Source organism: Peromyscus maniculatus, chromosome 16 (assembly GCF_049852395.1).
Source record: "Peromyscus maniculatus bairdii isolate BWxNUB_F1_BW_parent chromosome 16, HU_Pman_BW_mat_3.1, whole genome shotgun sequence".
Lineage (NCBI taxonomy): Eukaryota > Metazoa > Chordata > Mammalia > Rodentia > Cricetidae > Peromyscus > Peromyscus maniculatus.
This window is the reverse complement of record NC_134867.1, coordinates 8,188,211-8,210,135: the sequence shown is the minus strand read 5'-3', so window position 1 is coordinate 8,210,135 and position 21,925 is coordinate 8,188,211. Positions and strand designations below refer to the sequence as shown.

At 47.0% G+C, this 21,925-nt stretch overlaps 1 protein-coding gene across 6 annotated transcripts in view; it reads left to right on the top strand.

The window, feature by feature from the left end:
• The first annotated feature begins 6,775 nt into the window (after positions 1–6,775).
• The window catches only part of Popdc1 (popeye domain cAMP effector 1), a 36,516-nt gene continuing 21,366 nt past the window's right edge, over positions 6,776–21,925 (top strand). The window contains exons 1-7 of one of the 6 annotated variants that reach the window (XM_076552348.1): positions 6,776–6,922; positions 8,529–8,576; positions 9,448–9,531; positions 9,836–10,072; positions 14,293–14,417; positions 17,688–17,875; positions 18,695–18,803. In XM_076552348.1, coding sequence (XP_076408463.1) covers positions 9,847–10,072; positions 14,293–14,417; positions 17,688–17,875; positions 18,695–18,803 — 648 coding nt within the window. In that variant the 5' untranslated portion in view covers positions 6,776–6,922; positions 8,529–8,576; positions 9,448–9,531; positions 9,836–9,846. Of the gene's footprint in view, positions 6,923–6,979; positions 7,127–7,147; positions 7,271–8,528; positions 8,577–9,447; positions 9,532–9,835; positions 10,073–14,292; positions 14,418–17,687; positions 17,876–18,694; positions 18,804–21,925 lie in introns of those variants that run through there. The other 5 variants (XM_076552350.1, XM_076552351.1, XM_076552349.1 and 2 more) reach the window with 5 other exon arrangements.

The following is a 21,925-nucleotide window of genomic DNA, read 5'->3' as shown; positions in this document are numbered from 1 at the left end:
ATGATCAAAACAAAAAAATTGAAAAAACTCAAAACAAAACATTTTTCAAGAAATTGAAAAAATGTATTCAATACAAAGGTCCATATACCACAAACTCATAGGTTATAGCACAGCCAATGGTAAAATGCTGGATACTTTTCTCCTAAGGTCAGGAATTAGACAAGAGTTCCGACTTTCAATACCAGAGAACTGGAACCAAGCAGAGGAATTAGACAAACAGATGGACAGACAGACAGAAGGAAAGAAAGAATTTCAAATTAGAAAAAAAAAAGTAAAATTGTGTCTGTCTATAGAGGTCATGATCTTAGAGAAAACTTGAAAGATGCCATTGAAATTATTAAAATTAATAAAAATATTTAAGAGTTATAGCATATAAAATGAACATATAAAAATCATCTGTATTTTGACATAATAGACCACCTGAAAACTTAAAACAGCAAATTCATTTACAATAACATCAAATTTAATAGGACACTTCGCAATAAATTTAAATCAAGGAAACCCACACGCAATGGAAAGGTGTTCCACGTCCACAGACTGGAAGTGCCTCATTCAGTCACCACCAGGGACGCTTCCTCCTGCACGATGGGAACAAATACAGAGACCCACGGCCACATGTTATGTAGAGAATGAGAGATTTTGGAACACTTGGACCAAAATGAGAGATCTCCATCAAATCCCTCCCCAAAGAACTCAGGGAACACCTGGGAAGAGGAGGCAGAAAGAGTGTAAGAGCCAGAGGGGATGGAGGACCCCAAGAGAACAAGGCCCTCTGAATCGACATGAGCAAAGTTCACGTCAACCCAGGGACCGAGGCAGCATGCTCGGGGCCTACCTGGGTCTTTACTAGGTCCTCTGTACATACACCATGGCTTTAAGTTTAGTGTTTTTATGAGACTGCCGAGTGTGTGAAGAAGGGGTCTCTGAGTCCTGTGCCTTCTCTTGTGCTTTTTCCTTCTGTGGGTTTGCCTTAGCCAACTTAATGTGATGGTTTTTGTTTTATCCTATTATATTTTATTTTGCCATATTTTTTAAATGAAGTAAAGGTTAACAACTGAACTTCCATTATACCTGCTGGGAGAGGGAAAATCAGTTTTCTCCAATGGAGTGACACCGAGTATATCAACTGAGTATGTCAGTCATATAATGGACTCTATAGGTTTTTGTGTGCTTTCGTTTGGTTATAGTTTGTTGGTGTTTTGCTTTGCTTTTTGGATGATGTTTTATTTTTTCTTGGTTTTGGGGGTTTCGTTGTTGTTTTGGGTTTTTGTTTTTTTGAGAAAGAATTTAAAGTTGTGTGGGTAGGAAGAGGTAGAAGATCTGGAAGGACTTGGGGGAGGAGCAAGAACATGATCCAAATATATTTAAAGTTGTGTTAAATCATAAAAATATAAAAAGCCCCTACTACCTGTTTTAGTTAGGGTTTCTATTGCTGTGAAGAGACACCAAGACCACAGCAATTCTTATAAAGGAAACATTTAATTGAGGTGGTTTACAGTTAATGGACAGGTTTAGTCCATTACTGTCATGGCAGCATGCAGGCAGACATGGTGCTGGAGAAGGAGCTGAGAGTCAATACATTTTGATCTGTAGGCAAGAGGAAGTGATCTGTGTCACTGGGTGTAGCTTGAGCATAGGAGACCACAAAGCCCAACCCCACAGTGGCACACTTCCTCCAACAAGGCCACACCTACTCCAGCAAAGCCACACCTCCTAATAGAAGTGCCGCTCCCTATGAGCTTATGGGGGCCAATTACATTCAAACTACCACCCTACCCAAAGTATAGTACCAATTTAAATGAATTTATACCAAAATTCCAACAGCAGGTTTTACAGAAGTAGACAAAAACATTGAAAATGTGTAGAAGAACCACAGAAATCCCCCAATAGTTCTGAGAAAGAACAAAGCCTCTTACTTGAGGATTTCAAATTATGTTACAAAGCAACAGTACTCAAACCTATTTGACTAGCATAAAGCAGACATACAGACAGCCGAACACGACAGAACTCGTGTGTACACGGCCAGCTCATATCTGCCAATAGCATCAAAATGGTAGGAGCTGGAGAGATGGGTCAGTGGTGAAGAGCACTGCCTGCTCTTCCAGAGGACCCAGCTCCCAGCACCCACACGGTAACCCACAACTGCCTGTAACTCCAGTTCCAGGAGACAGGATGCCTTCTTCTGGCCTCCAAGGATACCAGGCACACACGTGGCACACACATGGTGAATTGATATACATGTACTCAAAACACCCATACACTTAAAATAATGATAGATAATAAAGATGCAAATAACGTTTTAAAAGATACATACGATGGCAAACTGTGGAAGAGTGCACATGCCTATCAGCCTCGCACTGAGGAGCAAACATGAGGGGGAGAAGTTCAAGGTCACCCTCAGCTGCCTAATGACTCCAAGGACAACCTAGGCTACACGAGAGCGTGTTTTAAAAACATAAAACAAAGCCGGGCGGTGGTGGCGTACGCCTTTAATCCCAGCACTCGGGAGGCAGAGGCAGGTGGATCTCTGTGAGTTCGAGGCCAGCCTGGGCTACCAAGTGAGTTCCAGGAAAGGCGCAAAGCTACACAGAGAAACCCTGTCTCGAAAAACCAAAAAAAAAAAAAAAAAAAAAAAAGAGAGGTGGAAGCTAAAAGTATTTTGAATTTTGTAGTTAGCATTCGTGTATCTTTAATTGAAATGCAGTAAGATAGGCTAAATTATGACTTAAATCCTGAGGTAGGTTGTCCTGAGAGGACGAGGTTTGCTTTGTTTTGTTTCAACCTTCTGCTTCTTAGAATGCAGAGTGAAAGCAGAGATTCCTGGAACTCGGGTCATGTCATCATAATTCAGTGCTCTTCATAGAGTATGCAGTCCATGTGAGCGGAACACTGAGGACCCCTGTCCGATGGTACAAGTGAGTGGAACACTGAAGGACCCCGGTTCTCTGAAAACCACAAAAGCCATTATGTGGATCTTTTAATAATTTTCAACTATAAAGGCAGCACATGATTATTGCGGGAAATTTGGCAGAAGCAAATGCAGAACGAGGCGTAGTCGGGAAAAGAGGCTGACAGGGAAAGAGCACAGGGGAGGAGGGAGAGAACAGCCCATCCATCATCTCCCGCTCTGACCTGGGGAGCATGCCCGACACTGTCCTGACACACCGGTGCCACCTGCCCCTTCCCACTTCCTGCTTGACAGCTTTGTGCAGGAGGCACTGTAGCTAAAGGGACGGAATGGTAGACATTGTGTCCAAGAGTACAGCTCTGGAATCAGACTGCCTGTCCCGTCTGGCTCAGCGTCTCTGAGATGTGTAACTATAAGTAGTTCACTCAGCCTGTTACTGCAATTTCCCATCTATAAAAAAATAGATGTAAGAATAGAAAATCGCTTATTATAGTGACTGGCCCAAAGTATAACCTGTATCAGGAGTCAGTATACTTCTGTAGAGTCAAATAATAAATATCGAGGTCTTGTCACTACTGTTCAATACTGCTGTTAAAGTACAAAAAAGGCCATGAAAATCCACATGACCGTCTTCCAATAAAATTTTACATACTGAATTTGAATTTCATGGAATTTTCACAGATCATTAAATGTTTTCAGATCCTTTTTCAACCTTTGAACAACAACAACAAAATATATTAGCTTATAGGCCTTAAAAAAAGTTGTGGGCTGGGCTTCTGGGTCACTGTCTGCTAGCCACTGCCCTGTATATTCAGTAGGCATTACCATGATATCTGTAATGCCTGTCTGCACATGTTCATGTTTGTGTGGTATGCTCACTAATGTGCATGCACACACAAGGCAGTGAAGGCCTGGGGATGATCTCAGGAATCTCCCTCGTAGCTAACACCCATTAGCCTCTGAGTGGAGGGTACCTGTACACACATGGTGCATACACCAGAACATGCACACACACACACACACACACACACACACACACACACACACAGATTAAAATAATAAACAAATCTTTTAAAAATAGAGGGAGCAAACCCAGGGCTTCCCCCATACGGCTTGTCTCACTAGATGGCTTGCTCTGGAGAGCCCCATCTCGGTCTTCTGATGGTGGAATTAGAGGGGGTGCCTTCCCAGGATTGTCTGGGTCCCAGGGATCACAACTTGGGTTTTCTCACTTGCACAGCAAGCTCTTGAATGTCCAAGCCATCGTTTCCCTGTAGCAGGCTTTCTTGGACCATCAGCCCCCAAATCATGACACGGAAACTTACAATTAATTATGAATGATCAGCCTTAGCTTGGGCTTGTTTCTAGCCTAATTTTGTTTTCTTAACTTAAATTAATGCATTTCTATTCATCTATGTGCTGCCCTGAGGCACGTTTACCTCATCTACATACTGTCCCTCCTGCTTTTCCTGATTCTTCAGTGTCTGGCTGTCTGGGCCCTGTCTGTCTGTCTGTCTGTCTGGCTGGCTGGCTCCACTTTTCTCTCTGCCTGCCAGCCCTGCCTACTTCTCCTCTGCCTAGCTATTGGACATTCAGCTTTTTATTACACCAATCAGGTGCCTTAGGCAGGCAAGGTGAAACAACAACACATCTTTACATAGTTAAACAAATGCAGCGTAAACAAATGCAACATCTTTATATCGTTAAACAATTATTCTGCAACACAAACAAATGCAACACATCTTTACATAGTTAAACAAATATTCTATTCCACAGCATTTCCCCAGTCCTATGGACTATTTTAATAACCATCTAGAATAAGACTGGTTGTTCTCAAATGTATTCACTCTTCTGTGGTTAGACTGTAGGCTATTTCCAGTTCTCACACCAGGAACCATCGTGCGGTGAACAGCCACACAGTGAAGTCTTTGTACATGGAAGTTGACACCCATACCGTAAACGTATGTAACCGTGGCAACCAAAACGGCACACACAACATCTAGGAACTAACAGACGGAACAAGTAGCGTCAAAAACTAATTTCAGACAACTCAAAGGAAAATCAACAGACAATACATATTGATACGCACAGATTTTACATCGGTAACATTCTGAGACCTTTGCAAGTGTGATGAAATTCAGTCCTCAATACAACCCTGGAGACATGGTATACAGTTAGTAAAGTCCTTGCTGCATAAGCTGGAGCTCAGTCCCTCAAACCCGCGTTAAAGAAAGCCCAGCATCACCAGGCGGTGGTGGCACATGCCTTCAATCCCAGCGTGTAGGAGGCAGAAGCAGGCAGATCTCTACACAGTGAGTTCCAGGACAGCCACGGCTACAGAGAGAAAACCTGTCTCAAAAAAAGCTGAGCGACAGTGACATCCGCCTTTAATCCCAGCACTGAGGAGGTTAGCCTGATCTACAGAGTGAGCTCCAGGGCAGCCAGGGCTACACAGAAAAACAAACAAACAACAACAACAAAAAGAAACACCAAAAACAAGCAGAAGCCGAGTGTGGTGGCCCCAGGCAGGTTCCTTGAGGCTCAGTGGCCAGTCAGACAACTCAATAAGGGTCCTCCTGGCCAATGAAAGACCACGTATCAAAAGACAAGGCTGATGGTCCCTAGGGAATGACAATATAGGGCTGACCTCCGGCCTCCACAGGCTCTGGCACATGCACTCATGGAGAGGAAGAGGGAAGAGAGTGGAAGGGTAGGAATGGGGATGGGGGGTGGTGGTGGAAGTGAGGGGACCGGGAGAGGGAGAGAGAGAGAGATGACGGTGAGTCCAGCTTGCAGCTGGAGGAAGGAGGAAAACCTCCCCTGAGGCCCTGCCTTCCACCTTGTTTGAGACCTAGTTTTCCTCCGGTGCTGCTGGGGATGCTCCCCTGTCCCCATGGGAACGCCGGGATAACAGATTCCAGGCTATTTCATCCTGCTTTGCGGAGTTGCAAACTCAGGCTGTCGCGCTGGTAAGCGCTTTACTCCTGAGCCACCTCTTCTTAAAAGTTCAGTAAGGTTGGGATCAAGCCAGGCCACGAGCAGAGGCCCTTGGGGACTGCTCCAGAGCCATCTAGAGCAGACTTCACTCTGGAACAGCGGGCTGCACCTCTCGGTTAGGGAGCCCGGACAACGTGAACCTCGGGGTACTCTACAATGCACCTTTACACAGCGGTGGTCTGTTTTGTACTCTGATCACTCAGGACCTCGTTCTCAAATAACCGGTGCGCAAAATGTCACACAGTGGACACGTGGTGGGAAACGGACGCCCATTTAACCTTCCTATTCGTCCTAGAACCTCCACCCCACCGACTTTTCATTTACTGTCATCGTTCTGCATTTCTTACCCAGAACCGTTGACCAGTATAAATACTGATTAAAGCATACGTCCATATCCCTTTTTTTTTTTTTTTTTTTTTTCCGTTTCTGGTCTCAAATCTAAGTGGCACATTCAAACGCAGCTTGGCCCTCGAGAGAGGCCCCGCCTCACCCCGGGCGTGTGCATTTCGGACAAGCAAGCACTTCAGCGCGCTTCTTTGAAATCCTGCCCAGTGGCTGGCGGGGAGGACCCTGGGGACCACGCGTCCCGCTGGGCGGCCGGGTGTCGCGGCGCAACAGCTCTCCGAGCCTTGGGCACCTCTGCGGGGTCGGGAACCAGGGTCTGTCCCGGTCCCCTGCCCGCCCGCCCCCTGCGGGGGGCGATCCGCGCGGGCGCGCCTCCCCACTCATGCCCAAACAAGGCAGCGCGGGAGCCGGGCGCGTGCACGCGGCGGGCCCGGGCGGCGGGTCTGCGGGGCGCGGGGCTCCGCCCGCGGGGCAACCTCTGGCGGGCGGCGCGTGCGCCGTGCGCCCCAGCCGGCCGCCGCGATGCCTATTTTAGTCAAAGCGGCGGCGAGCGGGGAGCTGGCCGGGGCCCGCGCCGCCGGGGGACCCTCCGCGAGCCCGTCGAGCCGCCGCTCCCCGCCGCCGTCGCAAACTCGGCGCGCGCCGCCCGCGCCCGGCGCCGGGACACGCCAGGTAAGGGAGCCGAGCGCCGGCTCACCGCGGGCAAAGTTGGGCCCCCGAGCGGCCGAGCAACTTGCCGCGCGCCGCACTCCGCGCCGTCCTTGCAGCCGCCCTTCGCTCGCCCGCCCGCCCGCCCGCTCGCCCGCGCCCGGGGGCCCTCGGCGGGACAGCGCAGGGGCGCGGAGCTGGGGACGCTGACACTCTTCCAAAAGCGAGGTGAGCGGGTCCCCGGGTGGGGTGCAGATGGCCGGGGGCCACGGGTCCTCGCCACCGGCCCGCGCGCGCCCTCGTTCCCAAGCCGGACTGAGCCCGTAAACCCGAAGGGAAGACCCGGCCCCGCCACGCCGCTGGCCGCCCGAGGTGCGCAGAGACTCCGTGACAGTCACCGTGAATACGTCTGTTTGCACGGCTCTTTACTCACTGCTGTTCATCGTCATTTTTGTGATTTGGTCAGGGTTTAAAGTTAGCTTCCTCATTCAGCATTTTAGAACCGCAGACGCCTATGTGAAAACCAATAGATGGGCACGATTTTACTACAGTAAGTAAGGAACTAGACTCTAGGGATCTGATGAGAAAGATGATGTTTTGATTCAATGAAAATGAATCTGACAGTTCACAGATTCGCTCACCAATCTGGCCTTCTTCATTCATTCCCTGTGTAAGGGCAGACCAGTGTAGGCCATTTAAACCCATTAAGTAGTGATTGAGCCCAAGCCCGTTAGATTAATCATTGAACATAAAAAACTGATTTTTAAAGACAGTAAGCACTTTTATGGGTGTATTTCATAAGAAGACGCTTTTATATGTGTATTTATATACCTGCAGCTGCGTCTATAATTTGTATAGCTTTAAAAAAGTGTAGTGCATCAAAATATGTTTTACAGTAATCCTACGTTTGAACCTGGCTGTTAGGGCCGGTGAGGAGACTCGGCCGGCCGGTAAGGCACTAGCAGGCAAGCCTGACCGCATGCCTTGTCTCCTCAGGACCCACGTGGTGGAAGGGGAGATTCTCCAGCAAGCTGTCCTTTGGCTTGTGCGCCACCCCCCCCCCCCCGAAATAATAAACACATGCAATACATTTTAATGGTTTTTAATATTGTCTGGCTTTGAGGCAGATTATAGTTTCCTCATCAATTTACTTTGGACAGAAATTTAAACTAACGCCACTTTTAGAACTTCCAAGAACCTGAAAGTGAACTAAGACCATGTAGTTCCAAGGGAAAACAGGTTGAGGAGGGAGGCACCATTCTCTGGCTTAGGTGGCTCCCTGGTGGCTTGTGGGACCGACCCTGACTCAGCCTCAGGAAAGTATGAGTGAACGGTTTTTTGTCCGTGTTGTGTTTCAGTCTCATCCCATTCAGGTCTTCCTCAGTGACAGTATCGATGGAGGCCTTGGAAAAGGGTATAGATCCATATGTACCACCCCTGCCTCCCACAGGCATTGTGTGGCTATAGCAAGCAGGAGGCCGGAGCGGCCGACTCGCACACTTCCAGGTTCTTGGAACTAGTCCCCCATCGGAATAAGCTGAGATTTTTATTAAGACTTTTGGAAAGTAGTTGAATTCTCATTTTTTTTTTTTTTTTTTTTTTTTTTTTTTTTTTTTTTTTTTTTTTGCAGAAAATCAATGTTTAAGTCAACTTATTATTTGTGAACTGTTTGGAGTGGGTATGTAACTCCCTTGTCATCATGTTTAGAGCAAATGTCACAAAAGTAAACTTCCACTTACTTCATTCATATTTATAAATTTGTCATCTTAAGATATACAGAATTGATCCTCGTATCCTTACTTGTCTAGCATCCTTTCAAGATGTCCAAACCACATCTATTATTATACCACTTAAAATCTTTACTATGTTAAAAATGTGAATTTTTCTATTTTGAAAGATGTATATATTTCTAAATTAAATTTAAAGATATTTTTGGTCTTCATTTAACTTTAAAAATGAAATAGATTAATTCATGTCTTCTGTAAACCTACATAGCTTTTGCCAAGGACCAAATTTGTGTAATTAATAATGAAGAGTGTTGTGTGTGTGTGTGTGTGTGTGTGTGTGTGTGTGTGTGTGTGTGTGTATGTGTGGAGCAGGGACCAAGAATAGATAATAATGGACAGAACAGAGTGATACTTTGTATTGTTTTATATAAGAGTATGTAAAATTTATATTATGTGAAATATAAATGTGCGTAAAATGTATATTACTTGAAATGTATTTGCTGTGGTGCTTAATATTAAGTACCCAAATATATTCATGAACCTTTACTACTTTCTAATTTGTGAGATGCTATCAACTAGAATTATTTGAGGAATGAAAATAGAGACTTAAGTTGGAGAATAAAGGAAACTTTGAATGCTATTTAAGTTCTTTATATGTGTGTATCTGCTAGTAGAGTATATGGTTATGTACTATGTGCACATACCATGATAGGTGTGTGGCAATGATTCAACAGCTTTTAAGTGATAAATATAAGGCTGTTCATTTTTAAAAGGTCTAGAGAACCAGGGGTTTTTTGGTTGTTGTTTCTGGTTTTTTTGCAGTTTTTTCCTGTGCTTGGATTCCGTCTCCAGTGTGAATGGTTTGATGACTGTGCTAACCCAGTGTAAACGCTGTGACCTATGAATGTAGGTGTTAGTCTCTCATGCTTGCTGATTCTCACCCTTTTCAAGTATGTGTGTATTCATTTCTAAACACACTGAACTCTCTGAGACGTTTCATTTCAACATAAGGCAAACGGGGTTCATTATGACAGGTACAGAAAAGGACATTCTTTGTGACAGGGCTGGAGTTTGAACCTGTGTACCTGATAAGTATTGGAAAACTGTTGACTAGCATGTAATTTGTAAAAATAATTTTGGCATATTACCTGTCATAGGTATGATAAGATGAACTTTCCATTTATGACTGATTGTGTATTTGTCTTTATAGGACTTGTCAACATGAATTACACAGAGTCCAGCCCATTGGCAGAATCAACTCTAGCAGGTTTTAACTCTGAGTTGGGAAGCGTCACACCTGTGCCTTCCAATGAGACCACTTGTGAGAACTGGAGAGAGGTCCATCATCTGATGTTTCATGTAGCAAACATTTGTTTAGCAGTTGGTTTGGTGATTCCAACCACTCTTCGCCTCCACATGATCCTTCTTAGAGGGATGTTGTCTATAGGTGAGGCACCCTGGGCTTCAAATAACACTGTGCCGCTGGTGTCCAGTGGACTTTGCATTGGGAGCTTAGAGTGTCCTTTCTAGGTCTATAGCGTAGAAGAACCGTAAGCCTGTGCTAATCGCTCAGCAGTCTGTCTCCCAGCTTAGCACATAGGTCTCCACACAGCCATCGACTCCCTTCCTTAGCTGTGTAAGTGGTGTACGCTTTTCTAGACTGTGCAGGTTCTACATGTCAGAAAGTCCATTCATGTGCGAGCATGTGGCTGTGAGAGCCAGACCGTGTGATTCCAGCCCTAATTCCACGCCTTGCCAACTGTGACTTGAGTAAATGATTTTAATTTCCTGTCATTCCAGTTTCCCCTTGTATCAGAGAAAGATAAAAATAAAGCTACCTTCTGGGGTTGCTGTGAGGACTGAGTAAACGTGTGTTAGGATAGTGCCTGGCACAGAGCAGCCATGTTGTCTCCACCGTTAAAGGTTTGAAGAGACACTTGCTGTAGCCAGTGAAGCGATATGAGAGCAAAATCAGTTCCCATTTACAGTAATCCAAGTGTACCATCACATAGCATGTATATAATGCGGACATTTTTGGCCCTATTAACTGATGGCGCATGTTTAGTCACATCAAAATATTGAAACAATAGTTACCGTTTTATCCAGTGATTACCGACAAATTCTGTGATTCCTCCCCTGAGTCTCCATTTATTTAGGTGTGTTTCTGACACTTGTAATATATCAGACAGATTAAGGAAGGCAGTCTCCACCATTGTGAAAACAGATGGGCAGTCACAGTGTGGGGTGTCAGCTGGGCACTGCTGGTCTGTACCCCGTGCTCAGGGCAGACAGGTGACAGGCTCAGCGCTGATGCAAGGCAAGGTCCCGCATGATCGTAGGATAGCTCTGGGGAAGTGACCAGGTTTCTCTTGAGTGTGAGCGTGGAGTAACCTGGTGAAGGGTGCAGGAGAGGAGACTTTATAGTGTAGCACAAAGGAAGACTAGCTTTTTGTGCCTGAATGTACAAACAGTGACAAGAAGAGACAGAAAGGCTAGCTAGGCATCAGCTTCTGGGGTTTCTGGAACTGTGTGACCTTTACTAAGGTGGAGACAGGTTGTTGGATGGGGGGAACCTGTAATCCACATTATAAATATTAAGACAGGGGTTCTGGAGGTACAGTGTACCAGAGTGCATCTTCTCGCCCGGCATTTTCATCCATACATAAGGAAACTGAGGCCAGGAGGTACAGGGATGAGATTTATTCAGATGTTCCACTGTGATGAAGTCCAGCATTTGCACGTCTGATTCTAAATGTGAAAAATTAGCTCTCATGTGCACGTGAATCTATAAATCCATATCTTAGTGATCGTTTTAAACTAGAACTATATTACATGCTTACTTTCCCCTATAAAATTATAAAAGAAGAATATTTTCTATAAGGCAAGAGAATGGATAAGGAGGTACAAGAAGAGACCATTTGATGAATGGATAATCACCAAGTGAAAATTCAGGTCACTAAAAAGTTTCAGGAAGGCGTTTGCTCTTGGCTGGGATATCACTCATTTGGTGCAGTACTTACCTCGGCTACATGAAGACCTGGGTGAGGTCCCCAGCACCTCATCAACTAGGCACAGTAGAGCATGCCGGCACTCAGGAGGTAGGATCGGAAGCTCAGTGACAACCTCAGCCACACTAGGGTTCAGCGCTGCCCTGGGCTACATGAGACCTTGTCTCAAAACAGCAAAGTAAATAAAGTATTTGAGTTCTTCACTGATCACGAAAAAACAAAATAAAATGCAGTATGTAATTCCTTAACAGATAATGAGGTTTAAAAAAAAAACTGGGGTGTGTGTGGGGGAATAGGGTCTCACTCTATAGACCAGGCTGGCCTTAAACTCACAAAAAGATGCACCTGCCTCTGCCTCCCAAGTGCTGGGATTAAAGGTGTGGGCTACTGTGCCTGGATAGGAGTTTCAGACTTTATAGTATTGAAAGTGCAGTACTGATGTTTCCAACTGGTAGGTTTGCAAGTTTGTAGGAACCTTTTGGAACACGTTTCTTCATTGGTATCCGAAGCTGTGGCGTTCATTCCCTTCCTCACCTTCAGCCCCAGCTTAAGTAAACAGCCATAAATGGAGAATTCTTTTGTATATAAGGTTGCCTTTGTTATTTACCAGGAATTGTACCCTCAAATGGGCGTGGCGGTGCATGCCTGTAACCCCAGTGTATAGGGGGACTGAGGCAGAAAGATATAGAGTTAAGGATAGCCTGGTCTACAAAGGGAGACATTGTCTCAAATGAAAATCTAGGGCTAGGCATGTACTCCGTTGATAGAGTGCAGTCTGCAATTCCCACACTCCGGGTGGGATCCTGCAGAAAGAAATGCAGTGAAAAAACAATGACACCCAAAGATGGTGTGTTGGGGATGGATGGGTGTGGTGTGGTCTCGTGTGTGTGTGTGGGGGGGGGGGGGGATGGATGGGTGTGGTGTGGTCTCGTGTGTGTGTGTATGTGGGGGGGGATGGATGGGTGTGGTGTGGTCTCGTGTGTGTGTGTGTGGGGGGAATGGATGGGTGTGGTGTGGTCTGTTGTGTGTGTGTGGGATGGATGGGTGTGGTCTGGTGTGTGAGGGGGGATGGATGGGTGTGGTGTGGTCTGGTGTGTGGTGATGGGTGTGGTGTGGTCTGTTGTGTGTGTGTGTGATGGATGGATGTGGTCTGGTGTGTGTGAGGGGGGGATGGATAGGCATGGTGTGGTCTGGTGTGGGGGGGGATGGGTGGGTGTGGTGTGGTCTGGTGTGGGGATGGATGGTTGTGGTGTGGTCTGGTGTGGGGGGTGGGTGGGTGTGGTGTGGTCTGGTGTGGGGGGGATGGGTGTGGTGTGGTGTGGTCTGGTGTGGGGGGGATGGATGGGTGTGGTGGTGTGGTCTGGTGTGGGGGGGATGGGTGGGTGTGGTGTGGTGTGGTGTGGTGTGGGGGGTGGGTGGGTGTGGTGTGGTCTGGTGTGGGGGGGGATGGGTGTGGTGTGGTGTGGTCTGGTGTGGGGGGGATGGATGGGTGTGGTGTGGTCTGGTGTGTGTGGGGATGGGTGTGGTGTGGTGTGGTGTGGTCTGGTGTGGGGGGAATGGGTGTGGTGTGGTGTGGTCTGGTGTGGGGGGGATGGATGGGTGTGGTGTGGTGTGGTCTGGTGTGGGGGGGATGGATGGGTGTGGTGTGGTGTGGTCTGGTGTGGGGGGGATGGATGGGTGGGAGTGGTGTGGTCTGGTGTGGGGGGGATGGGTGGGAGTGGTGTGGTCTGGTGTGGGGGGGATGGGTGTGGTGTGGTGTGGTCTGGTGTGGGGGGGATGGGTGTGGTGTGGTGTGGTCTGGTGTGGGGGGGATGGATGGATGGGTGTGGTCTGGTGTGTGGGGGGGGTGGGTGTGGTGTGGTCTGGTGTGGGGGGATGGGTGGGAGTGGTGTGGTCTGGTGTGGGGGGATGGGTGGGAGTGGTGTGGTCTGGTGTGGGGGGGATGGATGTGGTGTGGTGTGGTGTGGGGGGGATGGGTGTGGTGTGGTCTGGTGTGTGTGGGGATGGGTGTGGTGTGGTGTGGTGTGGTCTGGTGTGGGGGGATGGGTGGGAGTGGTGTGGTCTGGTGTGGGGGGGATGGATGTGGTGTGGTGTGGTGTGGGGGGGATGGATGGGAGTGGTGTGGTCTGGTGTGGGGGTATGGATGGGTGTGGTGTGGTCTGGTGTGGGGGGGATGGGTGTGGTCTGGTGTGGGGGGGGATGGGTGTGGTGTGGTCTGGTGTGGGGGGGATGGATGTGGTGTGGTGTGGTCTGGTGTGGGGGGATGGATGGGAGTGGTGTGGTCTGGTGTGGGGGGGATGGGTGTGGTGTGGTGTGGTGTGGTGTGGGGGATGGATGGGTGTGGTGTGGTCTGGTGGGGGGGGATGGGTGTGGTGTGGTCTGGTGTGTGGGGGGGATGGGTGTGGTGTGGTCTGGTGGGGGGGGATGGGTGTGGTGTGGTCTGGTGGGGGGGATGGGTGTGGTGAGGTCTGGTGTGGGGGTGAGTGGGTGTGGTGTGGTCTGGTGGGGGGGTAATCTTTTTAGTAATAAACTAGAAGGAAAATGTGGTATTCAGCTCACGTATTTCTAGATGTGTTTTGTTCTAGGCAGAGCAGGATTATAGTAAGCTCTTGGCTGACTCTGTTGTAAGTATCTAACACCTGCTTCTGTTACTCAACAGGGTGTACCCTTTATGTAGTCTGGGCCACTCTCTACCGATGTGCCTTGGATATAATGATCTGGAACTCGGTGTTCTTGGGCATCAATATTTTGCATCTTTCATATCTTTTGTACAAGAAAAGACCGGTAATTACTAAAATTTTTTAATAAGAAAGTGGCTTTAAATATGAAAGCTTTTTAAAAGGTACTTCATTCAGACTTGCAAGTGAGCATCTGACAGCCTTAGTCCCTCTCAAATATTCTGACTATTGAGCTTTCTGTGTAAATGCCTGAGAGAAACGCGTTTGAAATCTGTGAAATTTGTTTAACAAATGAGTTTTCCGAACTTTGACTTGCTAGAGCATGAACACATGACTAATACTGTCTTTTTTTAGGCATATTATGTGATTATTTCCTGGTCTGCTGATACTCAATTATCACTTGGAAATATCTTTGCTTAATTATAAAATTACTGATAAGCAACTTCCATTTCATACTAATGATTTGCAGATAGTTCGTTCTATTTTCATAGTATAATGGCTGTTATCTTTGTGGAGTTTAAAACATTCATGTAAAGAAATCAGCACTTTGGGTGGATATTTACCAGAATATCAATACTTACATTTTTATTTTTAACACTGGCTTCTCTTACAATGTCTTCTTAATACCTAAACCAAAAGTAGAGCAAGCCTGCCTGCTGCGGCACACCCCTGTGATCCCAGCACTTACGGAGTAGGTGGAGTGATAGTTCAAGGCCAGCCTGCTCTACGTAGTGAGTGACAGTTCAAGGCCAGCCTGCTCTACATAGTGAGTGACAGTTCAAGGCCAGCCTGCTCTACATAGTGAGTGACAGTTCAAGGCCAGCCTGCTCTACATAGTGAGTGACAGTTCAAGGCTAGCCTGCTCTACATAGTGAGTGACAGTTCAAGGCCAGCCTGCTCTACATAGTGAGTGACAGTTCAAGGCCAGCCTGCTCTACATAGTGAGTGACAGTTCAAGGCTAGCCTGCTCTACATAGTGAGTGACAGTTCAAGGCCAGCCTGTTCTACATAGTGAGTGACAGTTCAAGGCTAGCCTGCTCTACATAGTGAGTGACAGTTCAAGGCCAGCCTGCTCTACATAGTGAGTGACAGTTCAAGGCTAGCCTGCTCTACATAGTGAGTGACAGTTCAAGGCTAGCCTGCTCTACATAGTGAGTGACAGTTCAAGGCCAGCCTGCTCTACATAGTGAATGACAGTTCAAGGCCAGCCTGCTCTACATAGTGAGTTTGAAGTTAGCTTGGAGCTGTGAGTGAGGTTCCATCTTAAAAACAAAACAACAACTACCAAACATAACCTCCAAGAACATAAAAAAACAAGGTAGAGAGCAGCTGGGTTCACAGAAATCACTCCGTATGTGGTCACTGACTGTCCTAAGGGCAAGCATTCAGTCACCCAAGGCTGTAATGCTCATCTTAGCTCCGATTTTAATGTAGAAAACTATTAGAAAATAGGACATTCCACACAGAAATACAGATGTTATACATGTGGGTACTCCACTACTCCATAACCTCCTCACACACAGCCGCTCAGTTTGGGCTGCTTGTCTGTATTGGTCAGTTGTTGTTTTTCTGGGTTAGGCTGTGATGAATGAGATCTCAGTGATGCAGAACAGCAGTGGCCTTTTCTTCTTACCCACCTCACCTGTTGACTGGCATCACTGAATCTATCTTATGTTTCCAGGTCTCTGCTAAAGCAGCAAGTTCTTTTGGGACTGTGCATTCTTACAGCAGAGGGGACCATACAAAAGTTAGAAAACATCCATCTGCTCAAGGGTCTGGAAGTGGTGTGTGGCTAAGAGCACTGGATGCTCTTGCAGAGGACCTGGGTTTAGTTCCCAGCACCCACGTGGTGGCTCACAACCATCTATAACTCAATTCCAAGGGACCTAATGCCCTTTTCTAGTCTTCACGGGCACTGATGGCACATATTGCAGACCAAATACCCAGACAAAATTAAAGATAAAACAAAAGCAGCTGGGTTCACAGAAATTTCTGTAATAAAGCCATTTCTGTAAAAAAAAAAAAAAAAACAAACAAACAAAAAAAAAAAACTGTCTCTTCTGCTTACTGTTTCATTGGCCAAAGCCAGTGGCATGGCCGAGCCATCTGATGTTGGAGTTAGTAATTCTCTTACGGGACAGCAGACAATTGGAGGCAATAGGGTAGTGGAACACACTAACCGTTGTAGCCCTGAGTACACTGAAGGTGCTCGGAGAAACTTTTGACAAACAGATGCTTCCAAAGAAGAGAATTCAGACAACCTCACGAAGAAACTGAGTCTTGAGCTGAGGTGTAGAGGAAAGACAGGACATGGATGTGTGTGACTAGACTGTGACAGGTCCTGTGTTCATCACTCTGCCACAGTAGATATTGTGTGGGCTGGATGGGACAGATTTGTGAGGAAATCATGCTGGATGCTCACTGCTAGCGCTGTGGAGTAGAGGAGGTAGGAACTGTAATAATGAGGATGACAGGTCTCAGATGTTAGAGCCTTTTCTGGAAACCCAAGTTCACAGTCTCTGAGTCACTGGCGTGATTGAAGCACCACCAGAAAGAACATCTCTCATCTAAGGCTCTTGTTTTGCCTGGTTTGTTTATTTTTCTCTATCACTTAAATAAATAAAGATGATTCTTCATCAGAATGAAATGGGGACAGACCAGAATGACATCAGGTAGAAGCAGCTTTGTGCTCGGGCTCTGCGGGTTTCATTGTGTTTCATTGAGCTTTCACTGAGACAGAGTTCATTCACAGTGCAGTACCATTTTCCATGCACTCAATTACGGCGCCTTCCAGATGCTGCATGCCCTGCGCCTGAGAGACTCTGAGAAGGTGATTACGACAGTCACTGCCCTGCTGTCTGTAGCCAGCCTTGCTCGTCAGAGGGATCTCAGTGCTACGAAGCTTAGGCTGGGATGAGACCACCATGCCAGGGCTCTGCCCTTCTTTCTTCCTTTGCTTGGGAATATGTAAATAGAAGGGTAGTGATTGCAGCCATGAGTGTTGGCTTTCCTGCCTCGATGCATTAATTACATGGAGATAAAATGCTTAATGCATTATTTTTGTGAATTTGTTTTTCCATTTTCACTATCACAATTAAAAGTTAAGGTAATTTCTTCTTTTGAAACAAACATCTTAGGAAGGTATGTGTTTTGACAAAATCCAAAAACTCAGACGTTGCTTCAGGATCAGCAGAAAGGTGTGACCATTAGAGTCCTCTCAGCCTTCCCTGATCGAGTATAAATTACACCACTACTAACTCTCTAAGACCCCACTGACCACGTACAGCAAACCACCAGTGTGTGCCATAGATTTGTTTATTCTTATGTCTGTATCCCGCCCTCAAGAGTCCAGGACCTCGGCATCACTGTCTTTCAGGTCAAGATCGAAAAGGAGCTGGGTGGTGTCTACCACCGACTGTTTGAGCCACTCCGTGTCCCTCCTGACTTGTTCAGAAGGTTAACTGGACAGTTTTGTATGATCCAGACCTTGAAAAAGGGCCAGACATACGCCACAGAGGATAAAACCTCAGTTGATGATCGTCTTAGTATTCTCCTGAAGGGGAGGTGAGTGTCACATGGAAATAGTAACCCCCAGGTTGCCTTCCATCCTTTATAGCCTCTAGGAATGCGACACGGAGATGTTGCCAGCCAATGGAGGAAGTGGTGGCTGTGTGTTGGTGAAGGTCATTTTGCAACCGAAGTCTGGGCTGCTGTGGAACAGTGTGCCAAAGCGAGGTAGACACCGTGGTCCTGGATCCTATTGATACCAAAATTTTCTACAGTGGATGCTTCGTTAACCATGTTTACTTTTGCTTGAAGTTCATGAGTCAGAGTTGAAGTAGGTTCAAATTAAATTCAAGAAGCGTATGCCTGTGGCAGAGGTGGTCTGTTTTTTGAGCCTCACAGTCTGTATGGAGGATCTGAATGGAGAGTTGCCGATGCTGCATGGGTATAATTGTTACTGTGCTCATTCGGTGGTGGTTTTAGATGAGGGCTCAGACTCCTGGGCTCATGTGACTCTGTAGCTTCAGCCTCCTAAGTAACTAGATCTGTGGATCTGTGTCACTGTGCCTGCCTTGAAACGTGGGTATTAACAGCCTCCCTCCCCCTTGAAAGTCTGTAATGTGGAAATTACATGTTCGTTCCCACCACATGAGTGACAGTCATGGTAGCGTGGTCTGCACTGACAATGTGCGCTGTTGCTTTTCCCATGTCATTTTTTAAATATATTTGTGCTTCTGGAAGTGCTTCAAGTTGTGTCCGTTACTTGTAGAATATTTAAAATAGTGCGGATGCACTACTGTACTGTGTCGGTGATAAAAAGAATGATTTTGCTTTTGTGAAGCGCTGTATGTCTGTTAACGTTTTGACTTGTGTTAACAGGATGAAGGTCTCCTATCGAGGACATTTTCTGCATAACATCTACCCCTGTGCCTTTATCGATTCCCCAGAATTCAGATCAACCCAGATGCACAAAGGGGAGAAGTTCCAGGTAGGATTTGGTTTTGAAGGTTAAAACTATTTTGTATTTCATTCAAATCCAGTGAAATGGAAAAGTGACCACGATTTCAGGAGATAGCCACATTAGTGCACACAGTATAATTCAATAAAACAAAACAACGACAATAGCTACCTTTCAACGGTGCTCGTGCGCACACCTGTAGGTGGACAGTGCTTGTGTGTGCACAGCTGGAGGTGGACAGTGCTTGTGCGTGCACACCTGGAGGTGAGACAGTGCTTGTGTGAGCACAACTGGAGGTGGGACAGTGCTTGTGTGTGCACAGCTGGAGGTGGACAGTGTTTGTGCGAGCACAACTGGAGGTGGACAGTGTTTGTGGGAGCACAGCTGGAGGTGGGACAGTGCTTGTGTGAGCACAGCTGGAGGTGGACAGTGCTTGTGTGAGCACAGCTGGAGGTGGACAGTGTTTGTGGGAGCACAGCTGGAGGTGGACAGTGCTTGTGTGAGCACAGCTGGAGGTGGACAGTGCTTGTGTGAGCACAGCTGGAGGTGGACAGTGCTTGTGTGAGCACAGCTGGAGGTGGACAGTGCTCGTTCCCAGCACACAGAGGCTCACAGTCATCAGTGACTCCAGTCCCTGAGGGTCCATTCCCCCTTCTGGCATTTGTGAATTCACATAAAATAACAATACAGGCAGTCTTTTTAAAAAATCAGCTTTATTGTGAGAATGATCGTGTCATTGGTAGATAATTCATGTTCCCAAACACACCGTTGATTAACTCTATTAGGAAAAACAGAAAACTGGCTTCCCTCCTGAGAACTGCTGAAAAACACCCCTCCAACCACTTCGTTCAAAGAGGAAATTCCTCACGGGATCAGCAGTTCAGATACTGACTACTCAGCTTAGTTCTTCTCCATTGTATCGCAGCTGTCCGGGTTGTTCCCAAGTCCCCGGGCCGTCTGTTGTATTTGCTGTTCTTAGGAGCGCAGCCAAGAACACAAGTCTCTGGGTGAATAGCAGTGAGGAGATACTCTGGGCACAGGGTTGCTTTGGTGCAGTGCATATCGAGTGAGAAATAGCACTGAAGAGGGTGTCGTCACCGAAGAAAGAGGACCTGCCACCGTCCCTTGCTGCAGACTCTTCTGGGCTGGGTTTGGGATGCCCTTCAACTCAGCTGCCACAGGCCGGACATGAAGGGAAAGTGCAGTTCCCTTTACTTCATTAGCACGTCAGCCCTGTCTGGCTGCTGCTCTGCTTGCATAAAAGGCCTGGGTAACTGGAATTTGTTAAAGTTGGGCACACTTGCCGGAAGTACTCGTTTAAGCTCACTGACTGGGGATTCAATGAGAATGGCCCCCGTAGGTGCATGTGTTTGAATGCTTGGCCCCCACTTAGGGGAACTGTTTGGGAAGGATTGGGAGGTGTGGCTTGTTGGAGGTGTGTCACTAGGGGTGGGCTTTGAGCTCTCAGAAGCCCAGGCCGGGCCCAGAGTCTCTCTCTCTCTCTCTGCCTGCTGCTTGTGGATCAGGGTGTACAGCTCTCGGCTGCTGCTCCAGTCCTGCCATGATGATAATGGACTAAGCCGCTGAAACTAAACAAGCCCCCAGTTAAGTGCTCTCGAGTAGAAGAGTTGTCTTGAGCATGGCAATAGAACACTGACTTAAGACACTGATGATGCAGTTCTGTTCTGTGCTGGTCATGTTTGACATATAGGAAAAGAAAGCTAGTGTGTGTCCAGCTGTTCTGACCTTGGTACTGTGGGGGGTCGTCTGTGCCCCAGGGTGTCATCCGTGAGCCAGAACAGGACCACGTCTGTCTCCTCTTTCTTCTGACCTCCTTAGAGTTGCTTTGCACCGCGGTCTGTTACACTCTTTCTTCTGTGTGGGAGCAGGTGGTTTTATGTAACACCTCAGTCTCTTTATAATCCTGAAGAGAAGAGTCAGTTTGGGGTGGAAACTAAACCTTTGTTCCAGAAGGAGCCATCCCCAAGGAACAGGGGTATAAGTATGTACTCACTTTCCACTGGACTCTAAGTTACATTTGTAATTAAGCTAACAAAAAAGTTGCTACCACTGGCAACAGGTTTCCTTCTTCTTGGGGACTGAGTTTTAGTAGTTTAGAATTGTTCTTAACTGATGCGAGGATTCCAAGAACATGAGGAAAGCTTCAGTACCCTAGCTGCATGAAGGCTGTGGATTCATCCTTGATCACTCCAGCCAGCTTTCTTTGGCACAGGGTATGGTATTTTGTGAGTTCGTGGTATTTTGTGATTGCCAGTGGACAAGAACGACACAGCCATCGAGTCTGTGCCAACCACAGAGCCAGCTTCATCGAAATAAACCCGGGGAGATTGTGCTTTGACTGTTTACGAAGCATTTCTGTTGGCAGATACTCAGTGAAAAGTAGTTGTTTCTGTGTGTTCTTGTAGCTGCACATCAGAGCCGTGCATATGGCCTCTTTCTGAAGCACATTCACATCCTTCCCTGGGAGGCATTCTGTTACAGACTTATGTCCATTGGATTACCTTGTTTGTTTGAGTCCGGGTTTTGTGGAGCCCAGATTGGCCTTGAACTCTCTGTGTAGCCAAGGATCTCCATGGACTTTGGATCTTCCTGCCTCTACCTCTTGGGATTATGCAGTGTTGGATATCAAACCCAGGCTTCTTGCATGTTAGGCAAGTACTCTACCACAGAGCTACACCCTCAACCCTTCTTATTTTTTGTTTGTTTGTTGACACAGCATCTTACTGTGCAGCCCAAGCTGGCCTTGAGCTCACTGTGTGGTCCAGGTTGGCCTCCAACCAGTGACAGTCCTCTTGCCTCAGTGTTGCAAGTGCTGGTATTCTAGGCGTGTACCACCACTCAGACCGTTGTTTCTGTAGATGTGTTCTGTGGTCAGGTGCTGATTGAACAGTAGTAGAAAAGAGAAGACCGGCAAGGCAGCCTAGATCATCACTTGGTAAACACTGTCGTAATTCAAGTGCTTCAGGCAGACTGATGATGCCAGAGTCGTCCCGAAGCCCACCGTCCTTAGTGCCTGCTGCTGTGGGACTTGCAGATCAGGCTGTCACTTAACAGCCGTTGACAGGGTCTTCGGTATCACTGTTACAAAAGTAGCGGTCGTCTTTCGTGTTTGGGTTTCTCTTCACTGAGTG